Source organism: Nesoenas mayeri (genome assembly GCF_963082525.1).
Source record: "Nesoenas mayeri genome assembly, chromosome: 3".
In the NCBI taxonomy this organism is placed as follows: domain Eukaryota; kingdom Metazoa; phylum Chordata; class Aves; order Columbiformes; family Columbidae; genus Nesoenas; species Nesoenas mayeri.
Genome location: NC_137544.1, coordinates 79,725,673 through 79,740,613, shown reverse-complemented (window position 1 = coordinate 79,740,613; position 14,941 = coordinate 79,725,673). Strand labels below are relative to the sequence as shown.

Below are 14,941 nucleotides of genomic sequence, written 5' to 3'. Positions count from 1 at the left end.
ACCAAAAACCAAAAATATCTGCATATAAGTTTATTTTAAATCCTTTTCTATTCCAAAATCAATTGCATTTTTACCAGATCAGTGAAAAGTTCATCTGTGAGCTAAGTACCATGAGTAGAAAGCTTCTCTCACACTACGATGCTACCCAAAGGATTGTAGAAATGCACGTTTTCCCTTCTTGACAATTCATAAAACTTTGCAGCACACACTTTGCACACTTTAACTCTCTCATGGGAATTACTCCATTTTTCAGGCCGAACTATAGAAAACTATTAAATGAGACCATTAGAAGAAAAATCAAATGATAGTCACATGACTGCTACATGATTAGTCTAAAAATGAATCTGAGTTCAAAAGCAAAACTTAAACACCTAATTCCTTATTAAGATTGTGACTGCAGTTTTGTATTTTTGCAAAATTGTATTTCATTTTGCTTTGGATTTCACTCTAGTCTCACAGAACATATGTTGAATCCCCTAGGTAATAAAAGTATGTATTTTAAATAGTTCTACAGCGAACTCAAGGATACCATATTTTACTGAGACACTCTCAGATATACTATTTTAATTAGTTTAAATTTCCAAGAGTTTTGAGAAGTTTCTCAAATATTAACTTGCTGTTTCACAAACAATAAATAGCAACTTTTCTTAAGAGTTTTCAGATATGCATTCTATCTTAAATTCTTTTTGTAGGAATGCTTGTAATTTTCCAAAGTTGTCTCTCAGGGAAAGAGAAATCCCACAGGCTCATGAGCTGCTGTGAAAATTTGGGACATCTATTCACATGAAAACATTTGTCTTCTAAGAGTTAATATCTCGTCTACTAAATTATTTGTGTGTTCCTTTTCTCTAACATTCTAATTAATTCTTTGCCTTTATGTCCTTTTTATGGATGATGGTGGATAGAAAAATGAGGTTTATCAGATGCAAAATTCATCTTTACACTGGTAGAAAAATTTTGTGGTACACATCCCTGCCAACAGCTAAACACATAGCCTAGAGAACAACTTACAAGAAGCTTCTGTTGGTATGCAATGATTTTCTTCCAGAAAGCTGATTCTTGAACTTCTGGTTCTCCATATCTGTGAGTATGAAGTTGTCTTAATTTCTGCTTCCCTTTGTCTTCCTTGGCTTTCTCTTCTTTTTCTCCATCTTCTCCTCTTAGAACACCAATGAAGCCAAAACAATACGTCAAGTTAATAAAATCGCTAACAAAAATTAAACATACATCCTGAAAGAGCCTATTGCACTTCTCATGAGGCTGAAGTACCCATGACTCATGCAGCTCACACACATGAATAACAGGGAGACATATCTTTCTTCACTCTTTTCAGTTTACAGTCTGGTTAGGTCTACAGATAACTAAACCTACAGGTTTGTCACCTTGAGGTGAGGATGCTAACTGACAGAGGCAAGTGATCAAGAGCCTGCCAACCTTGTTACCTGCTCCATAATTGTGCAGCTAATACATGTGCTGACAAGTGTCCGTAAGCTGACAGCTGTATGTCCATATGAGTGCCTACATGTCTAAGTGCTCCCCTCCAACCTCGTGCACTTGAACTCACTGTTTCCCACACAAGTTGCTGATAACTTTGCTGGTTCTTGCATTTGCAAGTCAAACCTCAAGTTTTAAATTCTGCATTTCTGTCCACCTGAGGAATTCATAAGTATCCTCTCCAGGAGGAGACAGGAATAAGAAAGCTTGACAGCATTCAATGTGTAATTATATTATCACGATGCTACCTAATTACAGAAAGTCAGTTAGTGGGCTGCCTTCTCCAAACACATAATATAAGGAACAGTGAATTATCTTGGCAGTTAATTTGATCTAACAGCATGATAGATGAAAGGATCACAGTTGTCCATTTGAAGCCAAACCAGAGTAAGAGGCAACTTATATTATTAATTCCTCTGTACCTATCTACAAAGAGAATAACTGATGTCCTAAGCTACTTCTCATACTAGAATATACTCAACAAACTTTCATTTGAAAGTTCACTTGAAAGTTTGTCTTATGTTAGGAGTGGCTTTAGAGCAGCTTACAGCACAAGGCACTGCACTGCTCTCAGAGAACACAGGTAGCTCTGCAACTCACATCAAGTGGAGCAATCAACAGTCAAGTGACCTTCTAAAGTCAGGAAGATTCTCCTTCACAAAGTTTTACTAGCTGAGTTGGAAGTTTGCTGTACTGATTAGGAAGAAGAGTTTTTGTAACTGGCAAGTATTTGTCATCCCAGGAGAGAAATAAGGATAGAGCTTGAGACTTAAGGAATCCACTTAGAATTCTGACAGTGACATATCAGCTACAGGAACCCTATATATATCAGAACTCTACATATATCAGTAACCACAAAATACAGGGATAGAGTGTCATACCTTTTACTATGTTTTGTTTTCCACTATTTTTATTCTGAGCTAACCTCATTAACATTATATTTTAGTGTATCCTAAAAAGACTGAAATGATCATTTATCAAATGCTAACACTTGTTATTTATAAAGACATAAGAGTATTCAGTAATTCATTAAATTATATTGGAATATTAAGGTTTTGGCAAAGTCCAAATAACTCAAAATAGGTCATAGCAAATAGGAGGGCCAAAATAGATTCAGTCTCTACTACTGACAGGTAACAAGTCTCTGGAATCCAAGTGCTCTTACAGTTTTTCCAGCAGATTTTCTTCTAGCTTTAAAACTTGTCAAGAAAAACTTAAACACATTACAAGAAACTAAATCAACATTTAAAAGTCTGCTGCTGGAAGAGGGAAATTAAAAAAAAAAATTAAAAGTGATGTTATTTACGTAGCATTTCTTTGGAAACATGCATGGACACGGAGGATGGTTAAAAACTATCCTAACTCTGGAACGTGAATGGACATCAAATTAAAGGTAAAGAAATAAGTACTAATTGAATTGGTTTTTTTCAGTGAAATAGACCACATTTTGTAGGATCACAGGTTGAAGTAATACATACTCTGCTTTTTCAGGTTCAGATTTTGTTTCCTCCTTCTCTTCCTTTTCATCTTCTTTCACCTGCTCCTACAAAAAGCCAGATATAAAAATGCATCTAAACACTATTATATCACACAGAGTCACTTAAAAGAATACACAGAATGCAGAATGTTAGACTACTTTTTAAACAATTGAGACCCCAAAATAAGATGATCCTTAAATTTACATTAGTGAAGAGATATTTTAAGATTAATAAAAAGCAAATTCAGGCACTTAGAGAATTCAAGTTTATGATGTCAAAGAGGCTAAACACCAGTGATTCCTCAAAAACACATCACAAGCCTCCCCAAAAATTAAATGCAAATTTTATTTCAAAACTATAATTAACATATGAAAGAGAAACACACAGCAGAAATGAAATATACCATTACCTGGACTTTTTCCTGCACCTCAGGCATTGGAGCTATGGAGGGAGTGCTCAGTAAATCACTCAAACCAGCATTTGGATTGTGAGGGATCAATTTATACTGTCCACCTTCTCGTTTCAAATCCAAACCAAATATATCTGAGAGGAGATCACTCTCATCTGATAAAGTTCTCAGATCCGTCAAGTCTTCTGCAGGCAATGCAGCCTCTGTTGGTTTCCTCTCGCCCTCTTCTCCTTCCCCACGCACCTCATCCTGAGTGGGATCTGGCATATTAGCTAATAGTTCAGCCACCTTGATTTTCTTTGCTCCTTCTACTAGGCTTCCTCCAAGCAGCAAACTGCATATGATGCGAAAGAAGCCCCGAACAACACTATAAGCAAAATGTAGTAGGCCCATCAAAACGCTCCAATAGGAAGAAAACAAAGCCATGACCATGTCCTTCATGGTCATTTTCTTCACTTTTTTCATCTGTTTCTTTAGGCTCTTCATGCTGAGCATTTTCATGAGAGTCACTAGATTATACTTGAGAGCTACTAATGCTGACTTCATGGTCATGAGAGAGAAGAAACCCATTCTGGGGTCCTGTTCCTCAGGCTTATCTTTCTCGTTCTCCTCTTTATTTGCTGACCTTTCATTCAGATCTGACTCAGAGATCTGAGCAGCCAGTTGCATTTCAAAGATGGTATCCTCACAGAAATTCACAAAAAGCTCCATCTTTTCTTTTTCCCCGCCTTCATTTACAACATCAAATATAAATTGTCTCTTTGACTCTTTCACCTGAGGTTTCTCCCACTGAGTTCGACTTGACTCACTTATTTCAAAATAAACTCGTTCGATGCGCTTTGCACTGCCCATGATTTCTATGCGTCCAAGGAAAGGCTGAAAGTAGTTCAGCACACTCTCTGATAGTTCCAGGAAAGTTTGCAAGCGGCTGTCATGGGGCATGTGTTCTGACAGGTTGGTCAGGAGAACAGCGACATTGAAGCCAATGTCTTTGGCAGGTTCATGAAATCTTTTCACAAACTCCTCGTAGTCCAGAGTCTCATTCTCATCTGTTTCAGCACACGATAGCAGAAACTCAGTTTCAGACTGGGTGTAATGCTTATGGCTTTCCATTGCCTTGTGAAAATCCCTCTTCGAAATGACCCCTTTACCATCAGGATCATATTCTTTGAATGCATCAGAAGAAGTCAAATCCTTCAGCTTCAAGAACATATCAAAAAACTTCAGAATCATCTCAACATTGTTGGATGATTCCACAAGCATATCGACCATCTGCTTGCCAATAGTTCCATTCACAACATTACCTGGATGTGACGACATGAAGTTAGAGATATTGATGGCAGCAAATGTTTCGGCAAAGAAAAATGTATAATAACGACTACTGAAATAATCAAACAGCAAGAATAATAAACTATTGGCTAACACATGTGAGAAAAACAGATGTAAAATCAAATCTTTTACTAATAACACTCTCCTAGGGTTTGGAAAAATCAAGTGACTAATTATCTGCCGTTAAAGAAAGGAAGAACTGAAAAGCCCTGCAGAGATACATCTGTTACATTTAATACAGTACTAAATGTGAAGCAGCACACCATGAATTTTACTGTAGTGAAACATAGAACTAGTGTGACATTAGTTAGGATTAGTAGCTCAGTAGGTTACTCATGAAATACAGCCTATATTACTAAGCGTTTACTTTGCTTGTCAGTGACCATCTATGAGCAAAGTAGCAGCAATGCATGCTATGCTGCAAACTATGCCCCCTGAACTGCCCTCCCAGTTCTTAGAAGAAAATACATATGACAGTAAGAAGCAAAAGTGAAAAGCAGGTCTTTAGATCATCTGTGTGTATGTCTGGTTAATCTATTATTGGAAGCACCAATACAATGCTATGAAGGAGCTAAAGAAAAAGTAGTAATTCTTGAACATGATCACATTCTCTGGGGAATAATAATTTCAGGTACCAGCTATAAAGGACCTTGAACCTAGTCACTAGACAAATCAGAGACTCTTCTTTATGGCTTGGATTGCTCCCAAAATAAATGCAATGTAGCAAAGGTGTTAATAAAATGACTAATAAATGGTTTAGTTCCTAGAACTATGGATTTCCATTTCAATAGTAAAAAAAACTTTTCACTTAAGCCAAAAGAGAAGCCAAGTTCATGGAAACAAAGTAAAACTTCTGCCAGAGCTGGATTTTATAGAATTTTGACATTCAGAATGAATAGAAACTATATCAACTAGACTATATAAATCTCCCATTTGCTTGAGGACCAAACAACTCTCCTCACAACTAAGACATGAAAATCAAAAACCTGAAGGAAAAGGGAGAATTATTTCTCACGTGAAGAAAACCTCAAAGGTAAAAACCTTGCTAGAACAACGGTGAAAGATTATTTCAAATAAAATTTTTACTACCTTCCAGCATAGACAGCAACATGACAACCATATCCTTCTGAAGATCCATTAACTCCTTCAGTAATTCAATTTGACTGGAATCCTAAATAATGAACACAACATATAAAATTAGATCTCTATTGACTTCTTTGACATTTATATATGTGCATGCATATTTCACCCCATAAAAATAAGGCTTAGTAATTAAGAAGTTAGTAGTGTCAGAGCTGGTAATATAGTGAAAATATATTTCCTTACAGTAAATTTAGAGAATCAAACCTACACAATCATCTGTTTGTAAGACAGTAATTTAACAGGGACAATGTGAAACCTGTAGGTGATGAAAAAATTTAAAGCAATAACTGGGTATGTCAAGCTCACGCGGGTGATGCCTCTAATGCTTCATGTCAGCTAAAATATTGCTGCTGGTGGTGTAATCAAGTTTACAGCTATGAAGACTTGTAAAAACAACAATGGCAGCAGCACATAGAGCTCAAAGTGTAAAATTATTCAAAGCGAGTGATTCCATTGTAGGCCACTGAACTTTTTGGGGTAGAAAGAAAAGTTGAAATAAAATTTCAAAATATATACTGATAAAGTTCTATAAGTATATCCTTAAACAGACATGATATAAATTCTTTTAGCTATCTTTTATTTCATTCGGCTTATCAAGTTTACTATTTTGCTTGACAAAGATTTCAACCTGGAGTCTATCTGGATAGATTTATTCAACTACTTAATTTCTTCCTCAGTGAAACATTGTGGCATCATGCTGTTGATGAGGTATAATGGAGCATTTCTGGACTTCAGTAATTAGTACAATAAATTCAAGATACTTTATGGCAATTTAGATCTTGGATCAAAACCAGCACAAGTTAGAAACAATGAAGGTCTCTAATTGATTTGTCTTGTAACTTTTCATTATAAATCTTCTGACTTCAAAAGTTGCTTAGCACCTGGATGTTCCTGTAGATCGAAAATTTTACTTTAATTTTCTACCATATGATATTTCTTAAAAAGTATTACCAATATCACCTTGTTGCTTCCTAGTACAAGACTAGAGAAAGGAAAATAAAGCAAACAAACAAACTAAAACCAAGAAACAAACAAACCAAAAACCCCAGACAAAACAGTGTTTTAGTTTTGTTCATTTTAAAATCTTGTTTCAAATATTCTCCAAAAGCGCTCTGGACACTCCCAATTTAAAACAAAAACCAAATACTTAGCCTAGGCAAGCACCTGTACAGATAAAAGCCATATGGCAATTCCTTATAAATCAAATTAACCACACTCTACACCTTCGAAAACTGGTATTTCAATATAATCTGAAAAGCTACCAACCAACATATGGCTACTGTGTGTTTGACTCACTGTCAGTAACTACTTAGATACTGCTTTTCATGTTGCTTTAGTGGTACAGGAAGAAAGCACAATAGCCACTACTGGCTACTTTTTCAATTCTTAACAAAGATGTTCCAAAACCAGGACAGTATCTACAAGCACTTAGAAATACACTTCAATAGAAATTCAATGCATTTATCTTGAAAACCAGGTTTATTTGTAATGCCATTTGTTGGAAGAAGGCCTCTATTTAGCCATAAAGAATAAGACACATGCTTGTACCACAATGTCTACAAATTGAAGCAATTGCCCTACTTTCAATCACAAAGTCCCAAGGGCAGGGAGGAAAATCATTTGAGCAAAACTACATCAATTTATGCAAAGAATACTTTACTTGGAGTATGTCCAATTACGAATCTAGAATCACTACATTCAATTAAGATGTACAATTCTTTTAAAAGGTAAGAAATTGAAAAATGCACTTCTTAAGGATAGCATTCTTCTCACCTCTAAAGAGATGTCTATGCCAGCCCCCTACACTATTTATATAGTTTATGAAATGAGTACTCACATCCAAAAGCATCTCACCCATTCTAAGGTCTAATCACCCTCTTTCTCTGTTAGGAGTAAAAAAGGCTTAGATGCAGATGTGCTTTGAACTAGGGTTCAATGATGATGAACTATGGGACAATGTAGGACATATCAATAAAGATGGGTCTTGCATAAAAGGCTCACACAAAATTGCAGAAAACACTATGAAAGAACTTTGGTATGAAAAACAGGAACTGGTTAGTTCTTTCTGAATATTGATGACATGCTTCATTTGCAGCTCCATCTAATCAGTTTTTGCCTGTGGCCAGTAATCCAATTACAGGCCTGCTCTTCACACCCACTACAAGTTTTGTAATTTACTCCTTTATTGTATTCTATCACCTCTCTCATTTTCCCTCCCATTTCCCCTGTTAACTGTTGTTATTAATGACTCGAATATATTAATAAGTTCAACTTTTTTAAAAAAGTTACTACGTTAAAAAGAAAAAAGTAAAACAAAAAGATACCTGAGACAGCTTCATCTGCATGTGGGCAAACACATGAAGAAAACCAACTACAGCATCCCATAGCCTGCTGTGAGCTAGACTTTGCTGATTCCCAGTACAGGGCCCCTAATGTACCAGGGAAAAAAAAAAGAGACAAAAACAGAAAGGAAGATATACAGTGCACAAGTTGTCCTTTAGAAACTGCTAGGAAAAATTAAACATATTTAGAAATATTTATTTAATAATATCAATGCCTGTAAGCAATAGCCATTCCTAATAACCATTCTGCCTCTGTTTCAGACAAGTCCTAACTTACTAATTCAGAACCACAAAAGGTATATCTGCGTGCAACTTTAAAGTGCAAATGCTAAAACATACAAATATTTAAGCTGATTCTTCCCTACGTAGTTCTGTAAATCAGGAATAGCTTTATAGAAGGTTAACGCAAAATTGGCATAAAGGATTAGAGAATCTGACTCCTGACTTTTTTCCCTCAGCATATTCTAGCTGTTGTTGAAACAGTGCTAAAGAATATTCTTCAAAATATTCCAACTTCTGAAAAGCAGGAATATAAAATCTTTTGGAGTTTCAGAGAATAACAAATAAAATCTTTGCCAGCTAATGATGTCACTTGTGTTTTGTCAAGTATGTTTATATCAAATATACGTACACACCTATATAACCTACCTCTACTCATGTTTATTCAATCCTATTCTATCACATTTCATCCTCATGAACTATGAAATACTAGTTTTGTAATAATGATTTTCATCTGAATGAAAGCAATATAATAGACACCTAATAGTCTAATGAGATTCTCTCTAATATGTTTATTATATGCAGAAACAAACTGTAATACTGTTTACTGATTTACAAGGGGAATTAAGAACTAAATCACACTGAATTCCACACATATTGTGGAAGAACTGCTTTATTGCTGTTTTGACGGAATTGATCCAAATTTCATTTATTGCAGTGTCCACCTCAAGTACATTTCTACAATTCTCAAAAGTAATGTGTGACTTCAGTATTACAAACACAGCTTTGATGCCTTAAAACAGCCTTATTCCTGACAGAAAATGTAATCTAATGTTCTGTTGACCTTAGTTTCTCAATGCACTAATAGTGAAGTCTTAAAAGTGGCTAACACTGCTGCAGTCTAGGACAAATTAAAAAACAAACAAGCAAACAAAAACTCCCCTCCACAAAACAACTAAAAAACCCCCTCTACTCTCTTGCATACAATCAAATGATGATCATTTACAACTAGCTGTAAATTTGACTAAATTGCTAAAAACTTCACTTCCTACTTAAATAAATGTACTAAAATAATGTTGAAGCATAAATGCATCTATATTTCTATGTTATTTCTAACTACATTACGTCTTCATGCCAAAAGTGTGATTCGTTTCCTTTCAAATCCATAAAAATCTAATGAAACTAATTTACCTGGATATACTCTGTGAGAGTATTGAAAACTTGTTTTGCAACCTGGATGGCTTTGGAAAAATTTCGTTGTCCTTGCTCATCAATAACATCTTTCCCAGAATAATACCAATAGAAATCACTAATAGATTCCTAAAAAACAGTTGTGAGAAGCAGAAAGAGATTATGCAATCAAACTGAACAGTTATTAATCAAGATACTTCATTAGATCACATTCTAGTTCTGAAAATTATTTAGTTTATAAAGATTTTGAATGACTTCCTAACTCAAGTATTACTTCAAGAACTGTAGCTTCATCTCAAGGGAATCAGTAGGAATACAAACTGAAATAGATAATTTGAAAACCCCACAGTAAACTTCAAAACAAAATAACTAAATTAAAAAAATAGATCTGTTAGTATCTGCTCTTGGAAATACAACTGCCTGCATTTTGAAAAGGAGTACTCAGTGGTACTACCATGCCTCATGCTGTTTATTAAACAACCTCTCTTTATACTGTGTGCTTGACACTTAGTCAATAGTGGAAGCAAATGTTGCTTTGTGCGCACGATTCCTCCTTCCGTCTCCCTCAAAGGCAAGCTTATTAAAGTTTCAACAAAGTAAGCAATGGAATGAAAATCATTGTATTGTCCCTACAACTTCTACAGAATGTGTAGGGATAAAAAGTAACGTTGATAACAGCAGCAGTTTAACACACACCAATTTTCAACGTCTGGAATTCTCAGACCAAACAAATAAGTGGCTAAAGGAAAAACTTAACTAGATATATAATCATGCACAGTGATTTTCAGAAAGATGAGAGTAATAAGTAAAAAAAGATTAACATTTGTCACAAAATATGTTTTCATGTCTCTCACATCCTCCAATCTGGAAACAAATTAGACTTTTTTATTACACTACTGGGTTGTGACAATGTAATGTTTTCATATTTATTAAAAGATCAGAGAGATAATTCAAATCAGAGGGTTGAAGATTTTTTAAACTAACTAGCCTTCTGCTTTTGTTGTTTCTTTTTGCCTTTTTTTTTTTCCTCCTTAGAAACTGATGTGCTCTTTTATGCTACACCCCATGCCATCCCATGACTGTCCATACAGCAGCACAGTGTTCAGACTAAATCAGAACATGGATGAAAAAGTAGCTAGCTGAAGCTTAACTTGAACAATAGAAAACACTTTTCAGACAGAGGGTAGTCTCGGTCAACAAGTGGCTAGTGGTATTCACTGAAGTCTTTGCATGTATCTACCTTCTTGCCTGCTCTCCTTGGTTAACAGAATCCATCACATTCCTGCATCCCATGGCTGGCATCAGTCTTTCACATTTTTGTCACCTCTGACTCTCACAGTACCAAATTACAATGCTTAAAGAACTATAAGCAATAGAGACTCACAACCTTTCATATCAACATTGGCTACGGTAACCAAAATAAATGCCATGATAATAAAACTAAGCTTTTTGTGATAAGGATGAAGTTTGATTTTGCTGTAAAAAGAACTTTTGTGGCAGAGAACCATATATTGTTGAAGGAAATCAAACCATGTATTGCTGAAGGAAATTCCAGGGCAATTAAGACATTTGGAGTCTCCACATACAAACTTCTGCCTTATGATCAAAACCAATGAAATTTAAAAAAAAAAAAAAAGGTAAACATTTTACAGATACAAGTCATTATTCTAATCTACTTAATTAGTATATAAGTTAACCTACCTGAACTCTTAATAAGTAATCCACAGTGGAAATGATAATATTAACAGTTGTGTTGTTACCAGTCTGAGTTCTCAGGTAATTCTGAAAATCTAAAAATTCAAATAAAACTTGAATTTAAAATTATTTAAGTGTTAAAGACTACTCCCACAAATTAGTTCTCATTTAACATGATCTAGGAAAGTATAGCTTAAAGGAATGCCTTTTTTTTTCTGAGGCCAGAAGCTTGGTTATCTGTTTTGTTTGTAGAACTTGGCATTAGTTTCATCTAATTTATGACCAATTTTACATCTCTAGACCTCCAACAACATCAAGGAAATTACACCTACTATATATTGTGTTCAGCAAAAGCAAAATTAAATTGCATAATTCCTGATTACAAAGCCATAAATATGTCCAACGGCAAAAAAAATATTTTTTTTCTTATTTTCTTCCCTAATCATGACACAAAGAACACAGTGAAGTCTAAAAAATACACTAAATATCATGCATTAGTTTAGTTTGCTTCTGCATTTTTAAAATAGATGCTGCTTCTTCAAGAAAGATAGCCTATGTTCTTGTCACTTCACATACAATTCTGACATTTAACGCCAAATAGTGCATATGAGAAAGCATACAAATGCCAAAAAACAATACATATACCTTCCTGTTATATTTTTGCTCTGAATCTTCACTGACTAGAGGTTATAAACCATGTATAATTTCCTATATAAATTTATCTTTCCTAGTAGGTCAAGATCCAAAACTCACAATTTCGGAAACCACTCTCTTTTCTACAAAGTTGAAGCTGATTAGAAGAACCTGGCAATTTAATCCCACATAAACATCCTCCTTTCATGTACATGCTAATAGCTACTCCACCTTTCATAACATCCCATGAAGGTTGCCAAACCTCCAGCAACAAAGAACTTTCATCTTTAGTTACCATCACCTTGGCTCAGCTGAGTAGCAGCCTGCCCACAAACCTGAATTATGTCCTTCGCAAAGCAACTGAAGGAAACGGAAGAGGTCACAGGTGAACTCATCATCCTGCATCACCTTTTCTCCTGTGGAAAGGCCAGATGGAAGAAGAATATCAAAGGCTGCCAAGGAACACCCCACAGCCCCTGAAGAAAATCTCTATATTTCATTTTAAGAAAGAGAGAAGGAGACAGAGAATTTATAACCACCAATCTATCTGAAGCACATTTGATTTGTGCTTGGCAGATAGTTATTTGGTTAAAAGAAAAAAATAAAAAAAATAAAAAAATAAAAGAAACTTAACTTTTCATTTATAAATATGGCAGCATGAGCTTGGCAACATTTTACAAATAATCCATGATTTACATTCTTTTTTGACTTTGCTGGGCATGAGTGCTGCATTACACACAAAGGTTAGGACTGGATTAATTTGGTTCCCATTCATCACATAACAAGATACTTAAAGATACAGAAAGATACTTAATCAGGAAGGATATTCCTCAAAAAAAAAAAAAAAATCTATTAGTTTGCAAAATACTCTAAAATAACCCCTGAAATTTACAGATGTGCACATTCTCAAGAGTCATTTGAGCTGAAGTATTTGAGGATTTCGCACCTGTCTGCTGTTGACACAGAATGGTTGTTGGGTATTTGTCTCCCTTGACGAAATAAATCAAAAAAACTTACAATAGAACAAATGCCAATGTACTTTACTGAATTAGGTCCTTCAGTTCAGGTTTTTTTTGGTAAATAACTAATAACCAAATGTATAAAGTTTCAGATTATTTTGATTCTTCACAAGAAACAGTATACTAAAAACTCTCCATTAGCACACCATTATTTCAACTACATCAATACATACAGTTAACTTTGCACACTGACATCTGAGGAGGAGAAACAACCATTCACCCAGGAAAATAACCACAACTGAGGAAATGCAGAGCAGCTAACAAAATAACACAGGAGAACAACAACATAGCTGTTCAAAACAATGAAGGCCACCTATTGAAAGCAAGGAAATTCCCATTTAGGACTTTGGAAAAGTATTTGGAACATGTAGAGCAACAAAAATAGGAGAGATAAAAACTTCTACTTTTTAAGAATATACATCATTTGAATATGTGGCCAAGTGCTATTTGTAGACAACAAAAGGAAAGGAGATAAAAAGGTAAGCAAACTGCAAAAGATTTTGGAAAGATTTCTTTTTTTCATGGGGAGATATTTTAGGTTTTTCTCTGAACTTCAAAATCCCATGTCTACAAAGACAATATTTTAGTGGGTGAACAGAAGGAAATCAGAAAAGTAAGTGAATTAAAATATAAAAGAAAAAAGTTTTTTTCAAAAAGGTTATAGAAAATAATAATTACACTAACAATTACTGTCATACTGTTATATTAGTGGAGAAATCTAATTATAACATCTACATTTATAAATTATTGTAAGTACATTATTAAAACTGAATTGTAAACAGTATTTAGTAAAATTTAAATATGTATAAAAATGAACATGATCAGAAGTTTAACTTAAATTCATGAACGATTATAGTCCAAACTAACAGAGTTTTCAATTTACAGCCTGTGAATTTTCAAGGGAGAAGCTTCAGAAAAATGGTAGGACTAGGAAGCAAAATAATTTTGAAAACTAATATGTATATTTCAAAGGTACAGAATTTCACTCTTTCCTGTTGCTATCAAGACATACTGTTTGGTATTAAGAGCACATATCACCAAACTATACACAAATGCATTTTCTTGTAACAAAGGGAAAGATAAAATTCTCTTCCAATTCCAGATGTGTGTGTATGGTAGTGGCAAACACTATGCAATTTTTTCAACAATAATGAGCCAAACACTATAAATGCCATTCTATGACATTTTTCTCCATCCTAGACATAAATATCAGAAATAAAATTTTTCAGTCACAGGAGACTGAAAACCTTTTCAGCTAATTAAACAATGAAAAATAAATTACTCTCTCTGTCAGGGCTAATTAATGTATACATACAATATATGCCTGAGAAAGCAAGAATGCAAAATCAAGAGATGCCTATGCACTTAAAATTATGTTATTCAATATTATATGCTGGTTCAGCCCTGCAAGTACTTTCATATGTTGCTGGACAAAGGCCAGATATAGATTATCCTGCAGGATTAGTCACTTACTTTTTTTTTTTAATTTAACTGAACTCCTGTCATGCTTCACGTTACACTTGGAGTCACATGCTTTGTTGATCTAGATGAATATTTATATTTTGCACAAATGAGCCTTACAGAAAGTCAAATATTTGGTATATTCACACATTGAATCTATGTAGCTTTACTACTAATATGGCAATGATTTCAAAGAATAACTCACAGGAAAATTCCTGAATGTATCAAGTCCATAAAGCCTATCAAGCCCATAAAGGGCCAAAGTATGTATTTCTTGTATATCAAGACATCACTGAATCAAAGCCTTTTGTATGAATAAGACTACAGAATAAACTACAGTTTAATATTTTTCTACCTCTATTTTTCTTGCCCTCTTACCAAGTAAAGTTTTTCAGGACAAGAAAGAAAACAAGTCTCAAGTTAAAGTGATTACACAGATTAACTTATGAAGCAATTTTCTGGCTTTTAGTACATCCACTGGAATTTAGGAATTTTTATGAAATAGATTCCAATTTTAACATTGGAAAG

General features: G+C 34.4%; 1 protein-coding gene across 1 annotated transcript in view; it reads right to left on the bottom strand.

Annotated features, from left to right (window-relative positions):
* The window catches only part of RYR2 (ryanodine receptor 2), a gene marked incomplete at both ends in the record, with an annotated part of 394,128 nt that overhangs the window by 19,771 nt on the left and 359,416 nt on the right, over positions 1-14,941 (bottom strand). The window contains 8 exons of the mRNA XM_080342351.1: positions 1,012-1,159; positions 2,973-3,037; positions 3,382-4,685; positions 5,800-5,881; positions 8,178-8,282; positions 9,606-9,734; positions 11,307-11,395; positions 12,269-12,349. Of these exons, the coding sequence (XP_080198477.1) occupies positions 1,012-1,159; positions 2,973-3,037; positions 3,382-4,685; positions 5,800-5,881; positions 8,178-8,282; positions 9,606-9,734; positions 11,307-11,395; positions 12,269-12,349 (2,003 nt within the window). The remainder of the gene's footprint in view (positions 1-1,011; positions 1,160-2,972; positions 3,038-3,381; positions 4,686-5,799; positions 5,882-8,177; positions 8,283-9,605; positions 9,735-11,306; positions 11,396-12,268; positions 12,350-14,941) is intronic.